This window comes from Convolutriloba macropyga, chromosome 3 (assembly GCF_964194025.1).
Source record: "Convolutriloba macropyga chromosome 3, txConMacr16.3, whole genome shotgun sequence".
Lineage (NCBI taxonomy): Eukaryota > Metazoa > Xenacoelomorpha > Acoela > Convolutidae > Convolutriloba > Convolutriloba macropyga.
Window position 1 is genome coordinate 26,253,100 of NC_134470.1, and position 26,772 is coordinate 26,279,871.

At 33.0% G+C, this 26,772-nt stretch overlaps 2 protein-coding genes across 4 annotated transcripts in view; one reads left to right on the forward strand and one right to left on the reverse strand.

The window, feature by feature from the left end:
- The window catches only part of LOC142336105 (uncharacterized), a 211,573-nt gene extending 197,386 nt beyond the window's left edge, over positions 1-14,187 (reverse strand). Inside the window, exon 1 of the mRNA XM_075384652.1 lies at positions 14,165-14,187. The gene's annotated coding sequence lies outside the window, so the exon portion shown is untranslated. The remainder of the gene's footprint in view (positions 1-14,164) is intronic.
- The window catches only part of LOC142336107 (four and a half LIM domains protein 2-like), a 45,497-nt gene extending 18,944 nt beyond the window's left edge, over positions 1-26,553 (forward strand). For 2 of the 3 annotated variants that reach the window (XM_075384653.1, XM_075384654.1), the window contains exons 2-6: positions 6,398-6,457; positions 8,857-9,052; positions 9,479-9,720; positions 14,709-14,955; positions 26,266-26,553. In XM_075384653.1, the coding sequence (XP_075240768.1) occupies positions 6,398-6,457; positions 8,857-9,052; positions 9,479-9,720; positions 14,709-14,955; positions 26,266-26,477 (957 nt within the window). In that variant the 3' untranslated portion in view covers positions 26,478-26,553. The remainder of the gene's footprint in view (positions 1-6,397; positions 6,458-8,856; positions 9,053-9,478; positions 9,721-14,708; positions 14,956-26,265) is intronic. The other variant, XM_075384655.1, reaches the window with a different exon arrangement.
- The last annotated feature ends 219 nt before the right edge of the window (positions 26,554-26,772 follow it).

A 26,772-nucleotide genomic window follows, 5' to 3' on the forward strand; every position in this document is an offset into this window, starting at 1 on the left:
ATTAATACAGCAAAAAAATTAATCTGAACAATTAGATAAGTTCACTGGGGCCGCATTCGAAAGTCATCGGGATCTATTATTATCCTAATGTAAAAAAAGAATAGAAAAAGAAACACAAATATTGACTGCTGACAAAGTTTTTATGAAAGCGCATATTATCCAACAAACAAAACAACAGTTACGACATAATATTGATTGACACGTTTGTTTTCGAGTTACAAGCAATTGGATGGGACTTGTCATTGATAAGATTAAGTTACAAGTTGAGAAAAGAACAACAAAGACTGAAAAGCTTAAAAAACCATTAAAAAGAATAATGTCACAAACGTTAGGACTATTCGCTATAAACTGACTGCATTGAGTAATTGATCCATTCAATCCTCAATGAGAAGCCTATGGGACCTGTCAGCATTTTACGGCTACATAAGGAATAAAAAATGAGGCAAAACAACAAATTGAAAAACAGCAAAGCAAGAAAAGTGTCGTAGCCATAAACTGACTGCATTGAGTAATTGATCCAGTCAATCCTCAATGAGAAGCCTATGGGACTTGTCAGCATTTTGTGGCTACAAAAGGAATAAAAAATGAGGCGAAAACAACAAATTGAAAAACAGCAAAGCAAGAAAAGTGTCGTAGCCATTAAAAATTAAATTGTTAGCAATTTTAAATTAATTAATTAACTAATTCTTAATTTTCAATGGATTTTCTACTAGCAATGGCGATTTCTTTTTTTACAATATGATTTCAAAAATTTAGCAAATATGAACCAATATAATAAAACCGCGAAATTTCTGAGAAAACCCACTTGTATCAACGCTACTAAAATTAATAGCTTTCAAAGGAAGTCAATAAAAATCGCTCAAGTCTCGATGGAAACCCAAGGTTGATTGTCTTTCATGAATCATCAATGAGATATCACAATAAGACTCATGACTATGAAAACAACAACAAATACAGGCAAAAGCCAAAAATTCAACAGGAAAATACGGGAAGAAAAAACCGAAGCCTTTTAAATGGTAAGTTTTTCTCTGAAAACTTTGTCTATGCTCTATTGAACGTCCTCTCTGAGCCAATGGGAACAGTCAGATTTATGATTATGTGATATGACTTCAAAATGAACCAAATTTTCGAAAAAAAGTATCCAAAAAAACAGCTAATCAGATTAATTTTGGTTGTTTAAGATTGGTTAATGTTTAAAAAATTTTACGAAAATCTATTTTAATAGTCATTTAACAGTCAAACATTAACAGCCTTGAAACCAATAACTTCCAACGCAAGTCAATATAAACTCTAAATTACGCCTCAAGGGGATGTCAAATATATTTCTTTCAAAAACAAATTTACGCAAAAACCAAAAATTCCAGTAGAATAGAGCGAAAATAAAGTTTCGCAGCAAAATTATACATAAGTTTTTCTCTGATAACTATATCTAAGGCTCATTGAATATCTTTTTTAGCCCATGAGATCTATCAATATTAGCATAATGTGATAACACTTCAAAAGGAACCAAAGTTACGAAAAAAATTCAAAATTAAAAAAAATTTTAAAACACTTGGCATTGAAGTCATAAGACAAATAGATAGCAGAAAAAACCGCTAATCAGATTAATTTTGGTTGCAGTAGAAGAGAGTGGGTTCCTGTCATTACGGGGATTGATCTACAGATCACGAAAATAAGTTAAAGATCGTTTAATTTTTAAAAAATTTTACGAAAAATTTTTTTAATAGTCATTTAACAGCCAGAAATTAACAGTCATTGAAACCAATAACTTCCAACGCAAATCAAAAAAAGGCTAAATTATGCCAATGGGAAGTCAAAGATTTTGTTTTTTCGTAAGTCATCATGAAGACATCACAATAACTCTTATGACTATGAAAACAAAAACAATTACCGGCCAAAACCAAAAATTCCAGTAGAATAGTGAGAGAAGGAAGTGTCGCAGACATTTTAACCATAAATTTTCCTCCGAAAACTTTATCTATGACTCATTGATTGTCTTCTCTAACCCAATGAGAACTATCAGTATTAGCATAATGTGATAACATTTCAAAAGGAACCAAAGTTACGAATAAAAGTTAATCAAAAAAATTTAAAAAAATATATAAAAACTTTTGGCCTGGAAGTCAAAAAACGAATAATTAGCAGATAACATTGCTATACAGATTATTTTCGGTTGCAATGGAAACGATGGGTTGTCCTATCATTACTGACACTGGCCTACAGTTCACGAAAATATATTTAAGATCGGTTAATGATAAAAAAAATTCGAAATTTAATTTTTAAAGCTTTGACAACCGTTAGCCTATGTAAAACAGCCTAGTTTCATAGTGAAGTGAAAAAAAGCAAGGCTATTAGCACTTGCTGGTACTTTTTTAATGGCTATAAAATCAGTTTTTGTTCCGATCCTCTTGAGGGGGGAGGAAATATATGCTCAAATGCGTTTTTTTTGTTCAGTCAACATTGACCGATCAATATACTCATCCTACAGAGTTGTGAGTGGTATCAATAAAAAACCCCTCCAGCGTAGAATGTGAAAATAAAAATATTTTTTTGAGTTCCGCATTTTACAAAGAGTTATCGATGTTTGAAGTTTTGTGAATAATAGACGAATTCCTGTTGATTTTATTCACATTTTTCGGAATTTTGCCAAAAATTTCGTCAATTTTGCTAAAAATTGTGAAAATTGTTAAAAATTGTACTGTTAATTTTGTTTTTAGAGACAAAGAAGTATTGTTGACTATTTTGAATTAATTTTTCTCGCTAAAATTTTGGCTACGTATTTCAAAATCAGCCTTTTTCATCAGAAATAAGCTTCTTTAGTCTATTTTGAATAAATTTGCCGGTATTGCACACCCCAAAACAACAAAGACAATCTTTGTAAACTTCAAAGGCAGCTAGTCTTTATTCCGATTCCATTGAGAGTAGTCTTGAATCAAAATTTTGCCGTTTTTCGCTAACTTTACTCTTTGATTATCAAAAACGCAGCATTTATTTTTAATCTTTTAACTAACAAATTATATAGATCAAAAGCATTCGAAACAATTGAGTTCTCTAAATGGAGGAACAGCAATAGCGATGCTGGTTTTGGTCCAATCTTGGACTGTTACCATTGAAAAAAATTCAGATTGTAATCAGTCGGTCTTTTTTAAAAAGTATAATCGAGTTTTTTACGATAATCAAAGAACAGAACAATTCAAATCACAGCTCACTGTTGATAGGTCCAAATTTTTTCCTAAACAGCTCCAATTTATTGTATCTTTTTTCTGTATTGAAAAGATTTTGGTTATTTTTTACTTTTAAAATGTTTTTTTTTTATTTAAACAGTGGCTTTTTGAAATTTGCCCTTTTTTCTCTTAATTTGGTCAGCTTGTGGCTCGGTGTGGGCAAAGAACAAAAACTTCTCCTATCTTTTCCTCTGTTGAATTGAATTTAATTTTTTGGCTGTATTATGCGTTAAGTTATGGTTTTTTGGCTTTGATAATACTAGATTTTACAAATTTTTTTTGGTTTTTAAGTATTGGTCACTTTTTCACGTTTTCTCTTCTCGTTTTTTCACATTATAACATAAATGACAGTTCAAAAATTAAATTATTGGCGCTCAAAATATGGCACAATTGAGCATATAAAAGTCTTGAAAGTCATAGATTATGGTTTCAACGGGTCGACATCCCTTTCTCGAAGAATTTAATTGATATTTTTTACAATTGTCTTTAACTGCGGTTTTCAATTTGTCTTTGTAGTCGTATGAAATTAGCTGGATAATGACAGTACTCATTGGCTTTTCATGAGGGAATAAATGAGCCTGTATTCTGATTTGAGTAGATAGCTAATGGCTTTCATGACTTTGAAAACAATTGTTTTCAAAAATAAAAAAACTCTTTTTAACGTTGTTTAAATTCGCATTTTTTGCCTATTTGTTTCCTAGTCTCGTTAATTACAGGTCACATATAACTTAATTGTTATCATGGAAAGGTGCAAGTTACAAAATCTAATATCTTTTTTTAATGAATTCGTTATGAATTTAAAAGCTTCGACAAGGGTTTTTCGCACAAAATGTAAATTAATTTTTATTTTCCCTCTAAATTTAACGTTCCTTTGCAGACGTAAGACATATTTTGAGTTCCTACAGGTCTCATACGCTTCCTTTGGACGATTAGACGATCTTCTTTATTTTTTGTTTAATTTGTAGCTCGTAGCTTTCATGACTTTGGAAATAATTGTTTTCGAAAAACTTTCAATAAATTTTGCCCATTTTCTTCTTTTTGGTCTACCATTTACCTCATTTTATTAATGAAGGCCTATAACACAATCTTGGCATTTGAGGAAGGCTCAATTGAATATTTTTAGAGGCCAAAAATTACTTTACTGCTGCGACAGCGTTTTCTCGCAAGTTTCAATTGATTTTTTATGTTTTCTCCTTTTGCTGTTCATTTTTAACCAAAAAATCATTAATGACAGGTCTTAAGGCACTCCTACAGAGGAGCATGTGATCGTAAACAAAATTGATGTTTTCAATTGCTATCGAATGCTTTTCCTTTGAATTAAATCTTTTTAATAATTAGAAGCCAATTGTTTTTGTCTTTGCTGTTTTTTTGTTCCTTTTCTCTTTGTGATACCTAATCTCGTTAATTACAGGTCTAATATGACATCATTGTTGTGGAAAGTAGGTAAAAGTGAAGAAAATCTGTTCATTTTTAAAGAATTCGTTTTGAATTTACTGGCTTCGACAGGGATTTTTCGCACAAAAAGTAAAATAATTTTTGATTTTTGTCTATTTTTAAGGTTTTTTTTCTAGATTTCAAAAACATATTCTGAAAAATTAAACGTCTCAAGCGCTTCTCTTGGACAAATGGACGAACCAATTTCATTATTCCATTTTGTAGCTAATGGTTTTCATGAATTGAAAAAAATTGTCTTCGAAAAAAAACAAGTGTTAATTAATTTTGGCCTTTTTCTTTTTTTGTTCTACTTGCTACCTATTCTCACTAATGAGACCCCACTATACCACATTTTGGCATTTGCGGAAGATTGTATTAAACATTTTTTGGGGGAAAAATTTGGCTTTAAGGCTTCGACAGCGTTTTCTTGCAAGTTTTAATTGATTTTTTGTTGTCTCTGTTTGTTGTTCTTTTTAGGTCTTAAGGCCCTGCTATAGAAGCGTTTGTGATCATAAACATATTAGATGTTTCCAGTTGCCATCTAATGGTTTGCCTCACATTGAAATTAATTGTTTTGAAAATAAAGGAATTTTTTTCTTTGCTGTTTTTTTTTTGTTCTTTTTTGTCTAAAGGTTAGCGAGCCTTTTTATAGAGTGGTACCTTATCTTTTTTTTTAAAATACCATTATTTTGTTTCGTTTCAGTTTTATCCGACGCTTTTTTGAGCTTCTGTAGGTTTTTTTTTTGAATGGACATAAATTTTTGGATGTACTTAATGTTTGCTGTTTTTGTTGATTGATTTTGTTGATCGTCTTGACTTGCTTTCTTAATAATGGCCGATCTCATCAATGTAATGCGGCATTTTTGCTCCACTGAGTTATTTGTATTTGAGGCGATCTTTGTTCACAGGCATTTTGAAAATTTTTTGAATTTTTGGGGTTTTCTACCTGTTCTTATTTGGTAGACATTTATGCCAAAAATGTGGTTGAGTGGGGTCGGAACTTGATGTGCGAACGCACATTACCGAGCTTCCTTGTTTTGCCGAGATTCACATTATCGAAATCTCCTCATCATATTAATCGAAAACTCTAATTCATAAAAAAACTCAAAACAGAGAAGAGTTTTATAAAATTAATTTGTAGGTTTTAAATTCAGTTCATTTAAAAACGTTCTTCTAGTTTTCATAATCAAAACTAATGTGCAGTTATATCTTGGAATAATGAATTATTGAATTTGCAATGTAATATGTAATAACGGTTTACGAGACTCAAAAATTTTGATGCCAGCTGTTAAGAAATTAACAAAATTGACTTTAAAATATTGACAAGATCGGTAGCTTTTAGTCAATGTCTTCATGAGAGTCTGTTTTTCAGAACTAATCGACTGAAACTCAGAAAACCGAAGACCGCACTTGAAACTGTGATTTTCTATAAAACATCGGAGCTCTGAAAATTGCAGTATAAAATGTTTCGCAAATTTGTGTGAATTGCTGAGGACGATTTTTTCAGACAAATCCGATTGCTAAGTTTCAGCGCATAAATCGCAATCTGTTGGGTATATAAAATTGCTAATCCATCCTGCAGGTTATGCCTGTATAAATTATTTTTCCTCATACAAAATTTGCGCACAGTAAGTGAAAATAAATCAAGCTTTTTAATGACTCAATTTATGTCATAATATTTGATATATTTCGTCGTTGACAGCAATGATAGAAAGATTGGTTAGATGTTTCTGATTTAGGTCTTTGATCCCGATAACATCCAAACATGTGACTCCTGCGGCGAACCAACAAAACAACAGGTAAGTTTCGCTGCTTGTACTTCTCTTTTGAGTGTATTTACTATAACTTTGTAAATTGTTCTACTCTACGATTATAACCCAGGATGAAGTCCGCGACCCAAGACAAGCATTGGCCTACCAAAGATAGGTATTGGCCTGACCGAACAGACTTTGGCCACCCTTGGCCAGACGAAACAGACTTTGACCCTAGGCCAGACCGTTGCCCAGACCATCGGCCAGAAGGAACAGACCCTATGCTAGTGTTTTTCCCATTAACGTTTCCTGAGAGATCACAAATTGTCACGTTAGGCCCCGGTGCACATTACGTGACACTGATGAAGTCACTGAGAAAAACTGCATTAAACGAGAAGCGTGTACGCGAGATATTTAGTAAGATTTTCAAAGTGACATTAGTGTGATGGTTTCAGAGAAACATCAAGAAACTTAGAAGTTTTCTTTATTAAAGTTTCAAAGAACGAAAGAAGAACTTACCTGACGAACTTTATTGCTGTGTCGATAAGTAATGGCCACAAAACTAAATTCAATTCAAATTTTGTTTTTGACGCTATCATTATCTTATTGACCTATCAATCATATGTCAGAAGTAAATTCTCCCACCAACAGAAACCTGATTCTAACATCCATCGACCTCCAACTAATGAACTCGATTGTACCCAAGCCATATATGATTCTCATGAAATGTTGATGAAATTAGAAAATCACCTCCGGGATTCGGAGTTAAGATCTATTCACATGCCAATCATGAAAAATATTTTTAGCTAATCTATATTTTCTCTATATTTTCGCATAGATAACTACTATAAATACAAACTAATTTTTGTATATTTTCAGTTCAAAAATTTAATTTAAATTTCAACTTATTGAATTCTTTGACCCGTGTTATCGACCACGACAATGGTGTCCAGACTAGCTACAGACAGACAAATTTTGGGTCTACAGAATGCAGAATCAGCTAGTGCGTGGATTATATCTTTTGTGGCGAAATGTCGCGCAGAGAAGAAAGAGGACAAGATCAACACCGATGGTACTGTACAGGAGCTAGAGGTAACCAATCTCTTCCTTAGTATGTGCGGGAAAGATGCAATTATTAAACTTAGGAGCCTAATGAATCCTAGGAATTTGATAGACACTCCGTATAAAGACATCAAATTGGCGATTCAAAATTATATTTCTCCTAAGAGAGTAGTAACGGCAGAAAGGGCTAAATTTGTCCGTAATACAAGGTGTAGGGGAGTCAGAAGACGACTTCCTAGCACGTCTTAGAGCAGAAGCACGCTATTGTGACTTCGAAAAACTGAAAACAGCGGCCAACCCCCAAGAGGAGTTGGTAAAAATAAAGTTTATCTCAGGTTTGAGGGACCCTGAAGCAAAACTTACAAGACTACTAGACGGTATTAAAGCAAAACCAGCAATATCGGTTACTGAAATGATCGAGAGCTTACAATTCAGAAGTCAAGCTATGGCTTTTGCAGGTTCTTCATCAGGTAATAAGCCGTTTACTGCGAAAGAAGAGTTGGGTTCAATTTCAAAAAGTCCTTTCGCAAAACCAAATGAAAAAATTAAGGCTAATAAAAGCAACAACATGTGCACTAGGTGTAAAGGTAAGTCACACTTTAGTAGACCCTGTCCAGAAGTAAGTAAAAAATGCAACACCTGTGAAAAGGTGGGACATTTCTCAAAAATGTGTAGAAGCAAACCCCAACCAAATTCAGGTAAGTACAATAAACAGAATAACTTTTGCGAAGAAGAAAATGTTTCTTCAGAGCAAGCATCTCCAGCATCGGAGATGGGAATGTTTTATACTAAAGAACAAATCTTTAGCATGTCTGTGACATGGGAATATATCTCAATAAATAACTGCAAAGTAAAAATCCAGGTAGACACAGGTGCAGATAGCACAGTGATATCATCAAAAATACGGAGTCATGTCTTGCTTGAAAAACGCTATTTGTAAGTTTAAAATGTCCACAGTTTTAATATCTGGCACTATATAACGAAATTTGGCATTCTTGAATCTAGCACTGCGCAGAGCCGGCATTTTAAAACGTGCTCGTGCGTGTTTGAACATCTTAGCCAATAGCAAAATTTATCAGAGGACGTCGATATAGCCGAGTGGGCTTCTAGAGCGATGTGAAAAAATGAAATAAAGTCGAATAATTTAACTTCTGTTTTCGTGTCATTGGTCAATTTTAAATGCACGAGTTTTTCAAGTAATTTGTAAAATAATTTGTGTAACGAAGATCTCTATTATCAATTTCTCCTTTTCCCGTTTTCATGGGATGATGTAGGAGTGGGAATAGGCCGCAATAGGTTCAATTTCGAGTAATTATTCCTGCCCAACGTTTACGTCTCTGTAAGAGGGATAATTCGCGAAGGTATTATTGACCATGTGAATTTAGGCTGTGAGAGTGAACAATCGTTACTATCATTCTGAGTGCATGTGCTGTCGATCGTGTGGTGTCATTCTGCCACAAGACTCTGTGTTCCAATTGGATGACAACCACTTTTACTGTCCACTTTGCATTGACACTGCAGTCAACGGAGGCAACACCAATTGTTCAACCTGCAATGAATGCAAAGAAGAGATTCTTAAATGTGCGTAAATGACTTTGTAATGTCTTCACAAGGATTAGTATCCCTTAACTCAGTTTAAATTGTTCTTCAGAAAAAAGGGACCGAGGTCGAATATTTGGGCCTAAAAGCCAAGTAACAGGGGGGTGGGGGTGAAATGGGGGGGGGGGGGGGGGCAAAATGAAAAAAAACGGTGTTAAAAAAGCAAGAATAAAATGTGCACTTTAAATCGATGGAAACAGTCGCTGTTTAACTATCAAAAAAGATAATGATTAAAAGAGGAATTGGAATAATTTTGGAGGTATCTCAATTTAAGAAAGAACTCAGCTCAAACGTAGCCAATGTTTTTACAAAATTGCTTCTCCCTAATCAAGCTACCATAATAATTGGTTCAGGTTTCCAACAAAAGTTAAGAAGAAACTTCATCTTACTTTAGCTTTTGTCTTACAGCTGAAGTGTATCTAAAACTGCTGGTGAAGAAAAAGGGGAACGGAAAAGAGGAAGATGAAACAGAAGTAGGCGAAGGTGCAACTGAATCAATGTCAGTAGTGTTGCATGAGTCTTGTTTGAAGTGTTTCAACTGCGAGCACCTCATTGACTACACGGGACTCTTCTATGATCACGATGGTCACTTCTACTGCAAGCCTTGTTACATTGAAGCATTTACCACGCCATGCTTTGCTTGTAAACAGGTAAACATTTTATCTCAAAAGAAACTTTCTCAAAGTTAACCTTTTCTAATTAGGAAATTTCTTTCTCGTTCGAAATGATAAAAGAGAGAGAGAGAGAGAGAGAGAGAGAGAGAGAGAGAGAGAGAGAGTTTATTCCTCTGAGTATAAATGAACATCAAAATTATAATTTTACATAACATCAGAAAGCTTCAAGTTATCATTGGGCAACACAGAAAATTGCAAAACACTCAGAGAGGGCAATTAACGGACCCAACAGGATCACTGGACATTGCCCTGTCAAGAGATGTAAAAATTTTAAAAAAATAAAAATAAAAGAAAAAAAATGCAGAGAACCACAAGTTAAAGGCCAAAATTCTCGACAAAGTTAAAGGAATTTTCAACTTCTGACCAAATTTTTAACCCCTTTAGTAAACCCCGGCCACAGCACGGTAAAGCGTTATGTGATGGTTTTTTTCCATTATTAAAAAAAATTGAAAAATGTGAACATGGGAAATTGATTAAGCGAAAACAGTTTTTGTTAGCTGAATATTTGATAAAATGAAGTTATCCCTAATTTTGTGCACCAAATTGACATAGGAGAAACCTGAAAGCTGATCAAAATTCGGTGGTAGAACATTGCTTTCCATTAAAAGATTAAACAGCTTGGCACCTCTAAATCTCACTGAATTCTGATCATGTTTTCGTTTACATCTTGGTATTTTCAACAACCATTTCATTGACCTTCTTGTCAAATGGGTTGATCGCGATTCACAGGAAAACAAATCATTGAGATATGTGTCAGTATGCATTTTATTAACTGACTTTATCACAAATTTTAATAACTCGTATACATGCAATTCGTGAGCAGTAAAGATTTTATATTTCTCAAAAAGATGGGCGACATTTTCTGTGTACCTCAGGAACAAAATTAGTCTAAGAATTTTCTTTTGCAACAAAACTAGGGGTTCAAGGGTGCTGTAATTAACACATCCATATACCAAAATGCCGTATTGAATTATTGGTTTAATATTTGATGAGTAGTATTGCAATAAAACACGTTTTGAAATATAATGCCTTAACTTTGACACAATTCCGCATTGAACAGACAGTTTCTTTTTTACCTCATCAATGTGCGTTGTGAACTTCAGTTTTTTTTATCTATATGTACTCCAAGATATTTGCAGCTTTTTGATTCAGGTAAACTAACAGAAATCAATTTAAAATCACAAAGCCTATTGGACTTAGAGGCACTGTTACCTATTTTAATACTCATTTGACAACTTTTCTTAGAGTTTAGTGACAGCCTATTCGCTTTGAGCCATTTCTCTGTATTAACTAAGTCTTCTTGTATTGAATGAAAATCGATATTTCCTGCTATGAGGTTTGTATCCTCTGCAAAGAGAACAATTTTGCAGAATTGACATACGTCTGGAAGGTCATTTATGTAAATCAAGAAAAACAGTGGGCTAAGAATTGAGCCTTGTGGAACTCCACAATTTAATTTATTCGGATAGGAGTTACAATTATTGGCCGAAACACATTGCTGTCTTTGTGATAAAAAATCTTTAATCCAATTAAGGCAAATGCTTCTTATGCCATATAATTCAACTTTTATTAAAAATATTTCGTGGTCAATCGTATCAAAGCCTTTTTTAAGTCAACAAAAAAAGTAATAACTTCCAAATTGCTGTTTTCTCAAATTGTTTCGGTCAACTTTGCAATTGCATCAATTGTGCTATGTTTTTTTCGAAAACCGAACTGATTAGGGTTAAATAAATCGAATGTTTCGAAGTATGTATAAATTCGATTATACATGATACGTTCAAATATCTTACTCCATACAATGAGCAGTGAAATTGGTCTGTAGTTGTTTACGTCGTCTTTTGCTCCCGCCTTATCAAGTGGCACATTTTTTGCTCGTTTTAATTTACTTGGGAATTTACCAAATTTAAAAGAGGTATTTATAAGATAAACAAGATGCTTGCATGTAAGGGTTTTTGTTTCCTTAATCAAAATAGTGCTGATATCATCAATTCCTGAAGATGATTTCCCTTTTAGGTCGTTAATGACTTCAATGATTTCGTCGCAATTAGTTTGATAAAGCCACATACTCTGTGAACTATTAACCTGGGGTCTGACAAAGACCTCTTTTGGAATTGCATCTTTGAGATTTGGCCCTATATTTACGAAAAAATTGTTCAGCTCATTTGCAATTGCTAAGTGATCTTCAACTCTTTTTTCATTTTTCGACAACGAAGGAATGTTAGTGTTTTTAGAAGTAACGCCCTTGAGCTCATTTATAAATTTGTAAACTTGCTTTTAGTCTCCGATACATTTTAAGAATTTTTGTTCATAGTAATGTTTCTTTTTTGCTTTGATTGTTTTCTCTACTTTAGTACGTAACCCTTTAAATTTGTCTAGTTTTCCGCGGTTCTTTTTGTCCTTTTTCCACGACTTGTGCAACTGATTTCTTTTGCAAATCAAATTTTTCAGTGATTTATCAAACCAAATTGGCTTTCCAGTCCTATTTCCATTAGGAATTCGATAAGGAGCAAACACTTCAAATACTTGATTAAATGCAATTTCAAATTTCTGAGAAGCATTGTCAACATCATCCACTTCTTGGTATTTTATTGTGGCTAGTGACTCAGAAAGAGGTTCAATGAAAAGAGCCATTTTCTTAGGGGATTTTAAAAACTGGTATCACGAAAGCGAGTTTGCGAGAAACTAATTCCATTATTGGTTTCAATTTGCAGCACTGTGGGGAGATGATCACAATAACTTTGATTCTCCATTACAAAAGCTTTTTGAACCTTTAAGTTTTTCACGAAAAAATGATCTAAACAAGTTTCAGTATTTTGGCTGATGCGGGTTGGTTCAAGAAAACTTAGTTCAAAACCATTTGACCTTAATGTTGATAGATATGTCGACGTCAATCGATTAGTATCTAGTACGTTTATGTTGAAGTCTCCACAGACAATTATTCTGTCATAACTATCGTTAAGGTTTTCTAATGTATTATCTAGTTCAAAGATAAAATTTTGCTTGTTTGCTCTTGGAGGGTTATACACTACTAACAAAGCTATCTTCAAATCTCCAATTTTTAAATGAGCTAAAAGACTTTCATCTAAATCACAATTCAGCTCTTCAATCAAGCTTACTTCGTCTCTTATTTGGATCATAATACCACCACCCCTGCCAACCCTTGATTTTGACAAGCAAGTTTTATAGTTAGTTACTTTGAATATGTTTGGATCATCTACATTTGTTAGCCAAGATTCTGTTAAACAAATTATGGAAGGTGGAAACTGAAAACGAGAGATCAGTGCCTCTAATTCTTCATAATGTTTTTTAATGGGTCTGGTGTTTAAATGTAAAATTTTACAGGAATTTGATGCAGATACATTTTTGGTAGGTTTGATTGAACCATTGGCTGAATTTTTAGGTGACATAGTCTTCGCTGTCCTCTTCAATCCGAAACGGCTGCTCCTCAATACTATCCAGAAAAGTCCCTTTGGCATTAGGTGAATCACTTATGAGACCCATAACAAAGTCCAGCAACTCGTTTTTATTTGCTCTCCTACTTTTAAGCTCCTCCAGAAGATTTCTATAATCATTTTCTTCAACGGATTCGCGCACACGTTTGAGAGAAGGCATCTTAGTTGACAATGGTGTTCCAGGCGTGAAATTTCGTGGTTTTGATAACTTTGGAACAGGCGTGTTGAAATTGTTTGCATTTATTTGCATTGAATTCGTATCCGTACGGCTTGCTTGTCTTTGACTTGAGTGGGCATTCATTGAAAATCTGTTCAATACTTGATCCATTTTCTTGGCAATCGGATGTAACTCAGCAATATCTTTGGTCGAATTAAGTTCAAGATAACGAGTCATCCCTTCGGACTGGATTTGAACAAGTGGTGCCGAGTTCTTAGTTGTCACTTTCAATTGTTTGGCTTCAGCGTCCTCTTTCAATGCCAGATCGTATTTGCTCAATCTTTCGTGGATATACACTGGTTTTCCATTATTTGGATTTTGAAAATTTCGGAGCAAACCCTTCCTTGACCATATTCTCTCCTTTTGCTCAAAATACAAGAATTTTGCGATTATTGGGGTGGATTGAACGGCGATCCTCTACCCAGTGGATGGCAAGCTTTAATGTCACTCGGTTCAATGTTCACATTCAGAACGTTCTGGATTAGGCAAATAACATCTGATAGATAAGTACCACTTGTACTAAATGGCAGATTTCGAAATATTAAACAATCTTTGGATTGATATCTCTCAGGTTGATTCACTTTGATTTTAATTTGCGTCACCTCTGATTCTAATTGCGCAATTCGTTCATTTCTCGCGGCATTTTCTGTAATTAGAAATTTTAAAATTTCTTTAGATGTTTCGTCGAGACCCTCACTCTCATGCAACTTTTCCATCAGATCTCCCATGCCTCGCTGGCTCATCTCTAAAACTATTTAATAAGTTTATCACAACAAAAAGCATTATGACTGACTATTCTCGGCAATTCCTCTGCAAATTACCCCCATTTCCATTTATGAACCCAATATTTCAGAACAATTACCCAGCGTTTTGTATCATAAAACTGAACTTCGTCTATACTTTCAGCTTGTCGCATCATAGTGGTTTAATTTCGCTTTGTCTGAGCTTTTGAATCCTGATATTGTTGCGTCGCATAGAAAGGCGAAATTGTGCACCATTTTTCACAAATTCAAAAGATGCTTAAATTTTCATCTGAAGTTTATGATCATTGCTCTTATAATCATGGCCGAAGAAAACCTGATACTCAAATCTTTGGAAGTACAAATCTGAGATCTTTGTTAGAAGTTAAAAGTTAAAATAACATCGGTGCTAGATAGGGCCCTGATCAGACTTTCTAGACAGCAGAGTCGCAGCCAGACTCTGCTAAAGGGTCACTCTGTTCACCCCTTCCTCGTGTGACACCTAAAACTGTACGGCAGAACTGGCTCACCTCAGCCTGGGTTATATTAATTCAGCCAATCAGTGAATGTGCGGTGAGAACATCTGGTGGTGGGGTGAACGAGGCGGGGCAGGAATTGAAGGAGAAAGGGGAGGGACGTGTGTATCACCCCAACTGTCTCAAGTGCAGTGAGAAGTCGTGTGGGAGGAGACTGACTAACATGTTCCAGACACACAGTACAACCGGACTGCCCTACTGCATTGAGTGCTACTACTTCTACTTCGCTAAGAAATGCTCAAAATGCTCAGCGGCCATAAACATAGGTCCAATTATCGTTATTGTTCAATTTTAGGAAAAGTTTCGGAAAAGACTTCCATTTAATTTCTAAACCAATGAAACTATTTTTGAAATTTTAACAAGGCGGCTCGTTAATGTGCGTTCGCACATGATGTTCCGACCCGAGCTCATCTACATTTTTGACTTAATTGTCAACCAAATGAAGAAATAACGAAAATAGAAGTTCGAGTTTAAAACAATCGTTACACAACCTATCTACTAATTGAATTACATAATGCCATGCTTTATTACAGCGCCAATTAGATCTGATTTAAAGAGACTACGAGACAAAAAAACAGCCAAAAAATTAGCAAAAACAAAAATTTCACGGCAAAAACTGAATATCTAAATTTGAAAGCACATAGTAACAACGTCAAAATGCAGTCAGATAAAACCTTAACTACTCAAATTTATTTTCTTCTAAGTATACAGCAGATGGAAAGTTTTCTTAATGAGACTATGTTAAAAGTCAATAAAGAGAATGATCAATAAGGCGAAATTCAAAAATTAATCAACATTTTTTAAAGCAAGAAATTTCAAAAGTCTTAAAAATCATTAGCTTTTTACTAAATAATCCTTGATAAATAACTAAAAAAATTTTCACAAAACAAAAGGTTTTGTTTTTTGGGTAGACTAAGCCTTAGAAACGAACGAAAGAAAAACTTTAAAAATTACAAACGGTTTGCGAAAACACAAACTATTGCTACCATTAAAATCATTAGCTATTATCTGAGTATGTATTTTTAATTAAATTCCTATTTTGTACTAATTCAGCTGCAGGAAACATACTGAGAGATTAAATAAGTTTATTTGGATCACATTTGTAAACCATTGGGATCTGATACTACGCGATTGTTCTGAAAGAAGAGAAAAAGAAACGCAAATGACCACTCAAAAAATGCTTATAAAAATGCATATTATCCAAAAAACAAAGCATCGGTCACAAATAATATCAGAAGATGTTTTTTTTGAAATATAGGAAATTGGGTGTGACCCCTCATTGATGAAAATAAGTTAAAGTTTGACGAAAAGAACAACAAAAACTGAAAAGTTTGAAAAATATTTGAAAATGTATATCATAAAATTTAAGACTAAAGGCTATAAACTGACTAAATGATTCGGGTAACATCGTTAACTCAATCCTCAGTTACAAGATTAAGAGATTTGTCAGCAATTTACGGCTACCTAAAGAACAAAACAGGCAAAAACAGCAATTTCAAGAAAAAATTGAGCGAGAAAAGTGTCGAAGGCATTAAAAACAAAACTTTTCTCTAAAAACGTTTTTATGTTCAATTAATTTTTTAAGAGCAATGGAATCTCAAAGTTTTTCATATTTTGCCAATAAGACCTTACAACAAGTTATTGACGATGAAAACAACAACAAAGACAGGCAACAACCAAAAACTCAGTAGAAAAGTGCCAGAAGAAAGTATCGAAGCAATTTAAATCATAACTTTTTCTCTGAAAACTTTATCTATGAGCCGTTGAACGTCTTCGCTAAACCAATGAAAACTATCAGTTATAGGATAATGTGATAAGATTTCAAAAGGATCCGAAAACAAGAAAGTACCCGAAATTAAAAATTATTATATATGAAAACTAGTGGCAATGAAGTTTTAAAACTAATAGGTAGAAGAAAAAACCGCTAACCAGATTAGTTGCACTAGAAATAAAAAAGGAACTTGAAAGAACTCGGACTGACCTACAGTTCACAAAAAAGAGATTAGGATTGGTTAATGTCCAAAAAGAATTTGAAAAAATTATTTTTAAAGTCTTAACAGCCATTAAAATCAGCCATTGAATAACATGGTGGCAGGAAGAAAAATTTGCTCACGCATAGAAAATCAATAAGACATCACAATAAGTCTTAAGACTATGAAAACAACAACAGTAACAGCCGAAAACCAAAATTCAGTAGAAAAGTGAGAGAAGAAAATGTCGAGGCCATTTAAACCATTAACTTTTCTCTGAAGACTTTATCTGTCGTCCACAGAATGTCTTCTTTACTCCAATGGGATTAGAATAATGTTTAGATAATGTGTATTATATTTGGATTATAAGATAAGAGTTCAAAAGTAACCAATAAAACAAAGTTATCCAAATTTTAAAAAAAATGTTGAGTTCTTTTGACATTTAAATCAAATAATCAATAGTTAGAAGATAAAACCGCTAACGAAATTTAATTTAGTTGCAATAGAAAGCAGGTGGGTTCTGTCAATACTAAGACTGACCAACAGTTCATGAAAATTTTAAGATTTATTAATGTTCAAAAAAATTTCGAAAAAAACTATTTTCAAACTCTTAACAGCCATTAAACTCAAAAAAATTCAACGGGAGTCAATAAATACGCTCATATAAGCTTCAATAGGAACATGGAATTGTTTGTCATAAATAGGTGATCAATAAGACATCACAACAAGTCTTATGACCATGAAAACAACAACAAAATCAGGCAAAAACTAAAAAGTCAGTAGAAATGTGCGAGAAGAAAAGGTCGAAGCCATTTTAAAACATAAGCTTTTCTCTACAAACTTTATCTCTGATCCACTCAAAGTCTTCATTAGGCCAGTAGGAGCTGTCGATTTTAGGATAATGTGAGAATATTACAAAAGTAACTAATAGTACGGAAATATGCAAAGAATTTTTTAAAGTTTTTGAAATTTTGTGAAATATTGTGTCATTGAAGTCATTTTACTAAAAGCTAGAAGATAAATCCACAGGTTGATCAAATTTGGTTACAGTAGAACTGACGAGGGTGCTGTCATCACAGAGACTGAATTACAGTATACGATAATGAGTTTATGATTGGTTAAGGTTCAAAAAAATTATCTTTAAAGTCTTAACAGTCATTAGCTGTCCACTCAAAGCACTAGAGATTTTCACCTAAATCTCATTACGGAACATATTGAAAAGTTAGTCAAAAAGTCTATGCCATAAGACAACAAAAATTTAGTCAAACACCAAAAAGAAATTCAAAATTTCAATTAAAATCTTAACTCAGAGTCGAAGCAAAAAAAATGAGCAATTTCTTGAAAACTATTTTTTTAGTTCAATGGGCTTCATTTGACTGTAAAGGAGGTTTCTCATTAACGGAAACTTTATATAAAAAGTGACTTGTCTCTAGGTGACCTAAAAAAGCAAAAAAAAGTAGAAAATTTTTATTAAAAAAGAGCTCTCAAAAAGATTTCAATTTTATTTTTGATATTGAAGCTCCCAATGAGACCAGAACTATTTTTTCGCCTTTAGTCTATCAGGAACACAAAATTGGTTCATTTTTGGCAAGAAATTTAAGTTTGAAATACTATTTTTATAGAAAATATCTTAATTTGAAGAAAAATTACACTAAAAGTGAACAAATATCACGTGTTCACACAAAACTTCAATCCTTGATAACTCCTCGAAAAAAAAACGAAAATCAAAAAAAAATTTTTTTAATTTTGAAATGTACGCTGGAACAGCTTTTTAATGTTATCACTCACATTTCTCTGCGATGAATATATCGATCGGCCAAAATTGACTGAACAAAAAAAAACTATTTCAGTATATAGTTCCTCCCCCCCCCCCACAAGTGGAGGTCGGAACAAAAATGACAATGGAACTAAATACCCGTGTTTAGGACAACGACGAAAAAACGACAATATTTGTAAGAAATCGTAGTTTTTGTCGTTTTGTCGTCGTTTTCATCGTTTTGTCGTCGTTTTCTTCGTTTTCATTAGTTTTCGTCGTTTAAGTCGTTTTTTAAGAGTAAGAAATAATCGTTTCTTCGTCGTTTTTTTTGTCGTTTCTCACTTCGTTTTTTTTCAAAAGAAATCGTCGTTTTTTGATCGTTTTTTCGTCATTTAATTGGTCTTGAACTAGTTTTTCTCTATTAGATCGTTTTGGCATGTTTTTTTAGGGCCTGATAGCGCAGTGGTGAGTACATCAGGTAATGGATCGGGCGTTCAATGGTACGAATCCCAGTGGGGATCACGTTTCTTCGTCGTTTTTCGAAAAAACGATCATTTCTTACATAAAACTAACGAACAAAACGACCATTACCACGTATGGGGTTTTATCGTTTCTGTCTAATGAAAACGATTAAGAAACGAGGATTTCTTAAAAGTGAAAAACAAAATTCCTCAACAAGGGTGCGGATTTAGCACTTAAATGAAACATCAACAAGCAAGATAAATAGAAAGGGAACGCGTAACAATAAATGCAGGCAACAATCCGAAGTTCGCTAAATTCTATCGATAACGTAAAATGTCAAAGACAAAATAACTGCAAACAAAAGACAGTAAACAGATTCAATTTTGTGTAATTTGAAAATCCTAATGAGACCGGACATTGTTGAGACTAAGTAACATGGTAACAAAAAGGGGCAAAAAATGGGCGGAATGTAATTTCTATTAACTCTTTAAAAACAAATAATCAACAAGAAATTTTTGCTGGAATTTTGAAACATTAAAGAGATTCAACATTGTGTCATCAGATAACCTCTCATGAGACCTGTCATTAATATCACTATAATACTAGAAAAAAAAGAATAGCAAACACGACCAAAACTAAAAAATAAACATTCTTAAACCAATAAGCATCAAGGTCCTCATTTTTCATTTAAAATGTGGCTATGGAGTAGGCTAAGTTATGTTAGTTATAGACAACTAATAAGAAATGCAAATAGTGAGATTCCTTGAGAGCAGAACAAAAATGACAAAGAAAACATAAAAAACTTAAAAATCACCACAATATTTAATGGAAACAAAGCATCATAATTGTTAAAACAGATAATAGCAATGATGTTGAGAATGTAGACAGATTGTGAAACATAGAAAAGAAAAGACTACTTCATTATTTTGGAAAGTTAAGAATCAAAATATCATAAAAAGTGTCATATTTGTTAAAACACTTTGATATGAATTGAAACCTTTCAACAAATTCAATTATGAATTATTCGAGCGCCAATGAGATTGAACTGGTGTTAACAAAACTGAAGTACTCGTCAGCGAAACGATGCAGAAAACTGGCAAAACTAAAAAGTCAGCATTTATTTTCAGAAACAAATAGTTTCTAAAACATGTAATCAATTAGCTGCAATCTGGAGTTATTAAAACAACCACAACTATCAAAAGCTAGATAACCAAAAACAGTATCATCTGTTAAAAGCATTGGTAAAACATTCATAAGAAATATCATTGAAAGCAAATTACCGCTCTCGAAAACAGACACTCTCCTCAAACAGTCCTCTCACTCCATTGTAGACTCTAGAGGCAGTTTGAGAACATTTTACGTTTAACAATTGTTCCCTTATTACTCCCTACAATACTTCAAGCACACTTAAATCTACATTCTAAATTAATTTTTGATTTAATACAAAAAGTTCCAAAAGATTAACAGAGCTTTAGAAAAGAGAGCGCTAAAAATCGATTTCGTTCAATTGACAACAAAAAATCCGAAAAGATTAACAGAGTTTTCAAAAAACCGCTCATATGAATTTCAAATTATTTCAATTGTGAACATAGCGTGAAACATAAAATTCCTGATGCCACTAGAAGTACCGTAGTTTTACCTACCAAAACCGTAGTTGAATCAAAAACATTGCCTTTTGTCTCAAAACAATTATTCTTTACCTCAACAGAATTGGTTGAAAAAATTGTTAACAACTAACACCGAAGTTGTAACAAAAAATGTAAGCAAAAACAACCATTCGAACAAACCAAAATAAAGTGTTAAAAAACCTGTCAGCAACCAATAAAGAACTATACAGATAGAAAACATAAGACAAAATTTTGACACGAAAAAACATTGTTAGGTTCTGATACAGAAAAATTTTATATTACCCCAAAGCATGTGATGAAGCTTTAAAAGGCCCAAATAAAAATTGTCATGAAAAACTTATGATAACGGAGTTGAAAACTTACAGCTTTGCAAAAACTGCGACCTAAAAAAGCTGCGACCCAAATAAACAGTGTGGAAACGTAAACCACAGACTACTTTTAAAAACCTAACTAAAACAATAGAAAATATTAAAACTAAACTTCAGAGTATACAAGAAAAATTTTTGCTATGGCGGGCGTACCAGCATATAAGACAGAATTATGAAATACTTCTCTGTCAAGTTAGAGATAATACAGAATTAAAAGTTTTGCAAAATTGAAATTATCATGAAGTTAGTAAATAAAATCAGAATATTATTTAAAGGCAAAAATTAGTTTTTTTAAAAAAAAACCTGGTCACAAAAATTTTTGCAACAAATAACCAATCAAAATTTTTAGACGAGATTTCATCAAAAACTCAACGATGAATTTTATTAAATGAAATCAAAATTAAACAAAAAATTCAAACCAATGTTACAAAAACTGAAATCGTTGATTTCTTTTAACAACTTATCCGGGCAAAGTTAACAGAACTTCAGGTCTATGGAGAATGTTTTATGATAATAGCTATGATGTTGAGAATGCAGACACATTGTGAAACATAGAAGAGAAAGGACTACTTTGTGATTTTGGAAAGTTAAGAATCAATATATCATAAAAAGTGTCATAATTGTTAAAAACAGTTTGATATGAATTGAAACCTTTGAACAGATTCAATTATGAACTATTCGAGGGCCAATGAGATTGAACTGTTCTTAACAAAACTGAGTTACTCGTCAGCAAAACGATGCACAAACCTGGCAAAACTAAAAAGTCAGCAATTATTTTCAGAAAAAATAGTTTCTAAAACATTTAACGAAGTAGCTGCAATTTGAGGTATTAAAACAAACAAAACTATCAAAAATTTGATATACAAAACCGTATCATCTGTTCAAAGCCTTGGCAAAAAATTGATAAAAAAAACATTGAAAGCGAAACTCCGTTGAAAACAAATTACCGCTCTCCAAAACAGAAACTCTCCTCAACCAGTATTCTCACCTCATTCTAAACTCTAGGGGCAGTTTGAAAACATTTTACGCTTAACAGTTGCTCCCCTACTGCTCACTTCCATACTTGAACCACATCTAAATCACAATCTACATAAATTTCTGATCGAAAACAAAAACTCTAAAAAGATTAACAGAGCTTTAGAAAAGAGAGCGCTAAAAAAAACTATTTCGTTCAATTGACAGCAAAATTCCAAAAAGATTAACAGCTTTGAAAACAATCGCCCATAATAAATTCAAATTCTTTCAAAGGCGAAACGCAGCGTGAAACATAAAATTCCGGATACCCTTCGAAGTACTGGAGTTTTACGTACCAAATCCGTAGTTGCATCGAAACCTTTGCTTTCTCTTTCGAAACAATTATTCTTTACCTTGCCACAATTTATTTTAAAAATTGTTGAAGCCAACACTATTGTTGTAACAAAAAATATGAGAAAAGACATCCATTCTAACTAACTCAATTAAAAAGAGTTAAAAAAACTTTCAGGCAACCAATAAAAAAAATCATACAGATAAAAAATTTAAGACAATATTTTGACACAAAAATGCACTGTGAAGTCCTCTTACCATAAAAGTTCATATTAACCCAAAACATCAAGTGAGCTGTGAAAAAGCTAGATTAAAAGTTGTCAAGAAGCAATTCATGATAACGGAGTTCAAATTTTACAGCTCCGCGAAGTCTGCGACCTAAAAAGTCTGAGACCTAAAAAGACATTGTGGAAGCGTAAGCCACAGACTTCTTTTAGAAACCTTACCAAAGTAATAGAAAAAAAATTAAACCTAAACTTCATCAAATACAAAGAAAAGTTTTGCTTTGGGATAACCACAATTAAGATAATTTATGATATACTTCTCTATCGCGTTGGAGATGGAACAGAGTTCGAAGTATTGCAAAACTGAAATTATAAAGAAGATTTTATAAAAACAGAATATTGGTGAAAGGCAAAAACAATAGTTTTGTACCAAAGATTGGTCGCAAGAAATTCTGAGACAAATATCCAGTTAAGAATTTTAGATTTCAGCAAAAACTCAGCAACGAATTTTATTAAATGAAATCACTATTAACCAAAAAATTGAAACCAATGTTACAAAAACTGAAATCATCGATTTCGTTTAACAACTTATCCGGGCAACGTGAACAGAATTTTAGATCTATGGAGAATGTTTTATGATAATAGCTATGATGTCGAGAACGAAGACACATTGTGAAACATAGAAAAGAAACGACTACTTCATTATTTTGGAAAATTAAGAATCAAAATATCATAAAAAGTGTCATATTTGTTAAAACACTTTGATATGAAATGAAACCTTTAAACAAATTCAATTATGAGTTATTCGAGGGCAATGAGATTGAACTGTTGTTAACAAAACTAAGGTCATCGTCAGCAAAACGATGTAAAAAACTGACAAAACTAAGAAGTCAGCAATCATTTGCAGAAAAAAATGGTTCCCAAAACATTTAACCAATTAGCTGCAAATTGATATCCAAAAACCGTATCATCTGTTAAAAGCCTTGGCAAAAAAGTAATAAGGAATAACATTGAAAGCAAAACTCCGCAAAACTCCGTTGAAAGCAAATTACCGCTCTCGAAAACCGAAACTCTCCTCAACCAGTCTTCCCACCTCATTTTAGACTCTAGAGGCAGTTTGAAAACATTTTACGTCTAACAGTTGTTCCCTTACTGCTCACTTCCGTACTTAAACCACATCTAAATCACAATCTACATAAATTTCTGATTGAAAAACAAAAAATCCAAAAAGATTAACAGAGCTTTAGAAAAGAGAGCGCTAAAAAAAACAATTTCGTTCAATTGAGCAAAAAATCCAAAAAGATTAACAGCTTTTAAAAAAACCGCTCATATTAAATTGAAATTATTTCAAATGGGAAACACAGCGTGAAACATAAAATTCCGGATACCCTTCGAAGTACTGGAGTTTTACATACCAAAACCGCATTTGCATCGAAACTATTGCTTTCTGTTTCGAAAAAATTATTCTTTACCTCGCCAGAATGTATTTAAAAAACTGTTGAAGCCCACACTAGTGTTGTAACAAAAAAATTGAGCAAATACAACCATTCTAACCAACTCAATTCAAAAGAGTTACAAAACATTTAAATCAACCAATCAAAAAACCATACAGACATAAAATTTAAGACAATATCTTGACACAAAAATACACTGTGAAGTCCTGTTACCGCAAAATTTCATATTAACCCAAAACATCAGGTGAGCAGTGAAAAAGCCAGATTAAAAAATGTCAAGAAACAATTCATGATAACGGAGTTCAAATTTTACAGCTCTGCGAAAGCTGCGACCTAAAAAATCTGAGACCTAAAAAAGACATTGTGGAAGCATAAGCCACAGACTTTTTTTAGAAACCTCACCAAAGTAATAGAAAAAAAATTAAACCTAAACTTCATCAAATACAAAGAAAAGTTTTGCTTTGGAATAACCGCAATTCAGATAAAATTATGATATACTTCTCTATAGCGTTGGAGATGGAACAGAGTTCGAAGTATTGCAAAACTGAAATTATAAAAATAGTTTTTTTTTTTATAAAAACACAATATTGCTGAAAGGCAAAAAATAGTTTTTTGTAGCCAAAACATGGTCGCAAGAAATTTTTAACCAATAACCAGTCAAAATTTGTAGCCGAGATATCAGCAAAAACTCACTGATGAATTTCATTGAATGAAATCAATCGTAACAAAAAATTGAAACCAATGCTAAGAAAATGAAATAATCGAATTCGTTTAACAACCTATCCTGCAAAAGTGAACATAATTTTAGGTCTATGGAGAACGTTGAATGATTATAGTTTTGATGTTGAGCATGCAGACACCTGATAAAACATAGAAAAGATAGGACTACTTCGTGATTTGGGAAAACTTAAAATCAAATTAAAAAAGAAGCAGAAAAACAAGGTTTTTTCAATACTCAGAGTTCGAGAAAAATTACGTAGACATTCTACTCTAGTTATAATTGAAAACAAAAACAGTTCAAAAATTGAAACGTGAACAATTTTTAGGACTTCATTTATGAAATAAGTTCTTACTGAACTTCCTTATTTTAACGCCGCAAAAAATATAGTAACTAAAATATAGTAACACAAAATCAGAATCACCGATGCTGGACAAAAAGTTTTCTAGTAATAAAAACCAAAAGGCATTACTGAAACTCGGAAAAATTGGACAAAAAATTCCAAAGTGGAACTAGCGTTTGTACCATCTTACGAAAACTGCAGATTCCAATAAAAAGAGAACTTCAAAAAGCAACAATTGTTGCATCACCAAGGTCAACTAAAATATTTGGTTAAAAAGATAAGCATTGACATATTTGAATCAAGCTAACAAAAGGATGCACTATTAATGTACAAAAAGATGGACAAAAACGAATTAGTGAGAGTTAACAGTTGTCTGACAGTTAACAAACAAAAACTGAGAGTTAACAGTTGTCACCAAATATCCCGTTTCAAAAATTCAGAAACTTTGGAAAGCACAAAACAGATAAAAATTCTTTGAAGTTAAACTATATTAAAAAAAAATAAAAAATTAAGTCCTTGTTTTTTATTTCGGGCCAAGGAATCAACCAACTTTTAAGTTGCCGTCACCATAAGTGTCAAAATTTTGCTGAAATCTTGATTTTGAAACGGGTTTTTATTGAATTTTAAATACTTCGTTAAACTATCAATATCACGATAACAAAATCCTTGATGTTGCACAAAAATTTGTATTCTAGCACACCAAATTTAAACAAAAAGAAAAAACTTCGAAAATTTGACAAAGCATTACTAAACCTGAAATAGTATGCAAACAATAACTAAAGCATCCAGTGCGTGAACTATAAAAAGAACGTTACCATATAAACTGATTGCAAGTCTACCCAGGGATACGAAAGTATTGAAATTAATGTAAAAATTTAAAAATCGGCTGAAAATTGAAGTATGAGTTAATTTCCGACTGGAAACAAATTATTAGACCCCTATAAAAACTATCATCAATTATACAGGATTAAATTTTGATGCAATCCGCGAAAATATTTCTGCGCAAAAAAAATGTGCCGGCTGGACAAAGAATTGCTAAAAACGGTTATATATATGCGCCATTCCTTCAAAAACAGTTTTGAAATTCAAAAAGTAATTCATTCAACGCAGCAAATGAACAAAAAACTTATATTGCACATAAAATATCAGTTCAAATGGCATCTTAACTTTTCAGGTCAAATCGCCGCCTGAACAAATAGTAACCCACAGTAGGACCAATAATACCCCTGCTATCGGTTCGCGACTACTAGAAATGATTTTCAGACAACCTCAGGAGTCTGATTCGGGGTGTTTTATTCAAGGTGTTTGGAATTGCTCTAGCTTTTTATGCTAAACTTAGTAATTTCAGAGCCAGAGTCGGGACGAGGGACCTACATTTCATTCAATAAGAAGTTTTTCCACTCGAGTTGCTTCAGATGTGAGCAGCCACGTTGTACTGCTGTGATTGACAACACGCTCTTCTCTCTCGTGGACAAGAAAGTCACTTGTCAAAGCTGTGCAAAGAACTTTATTGTCGCCCTGCAGACCCAAGTAGCCTTAGGGGCTCAGGCTAAAATCTAACCCATGTCTACTCTGTAGTATCAATTGACTTGAATTTCAACATTTTCAGTTTTATGTAATTTACGGTGGTTAAAAATGACTTTTTAAAACGGGCCCCCTTCCAAATTAGATCACCCCTTATGCGCCAGAGTTTTTCAATTTGGCTAATTGGTAATTAGTTCTTGGATAATGTACTCTATGTGTAGAGAACACGTTTCTAGTAATGTAAATTCAGTAAGATAATGTTAAGTTCAGTCTCTGTTATCGGAGAGATACTGTTTTACACGTGTTATTTGGACGAAGTCAAGTTCCCACT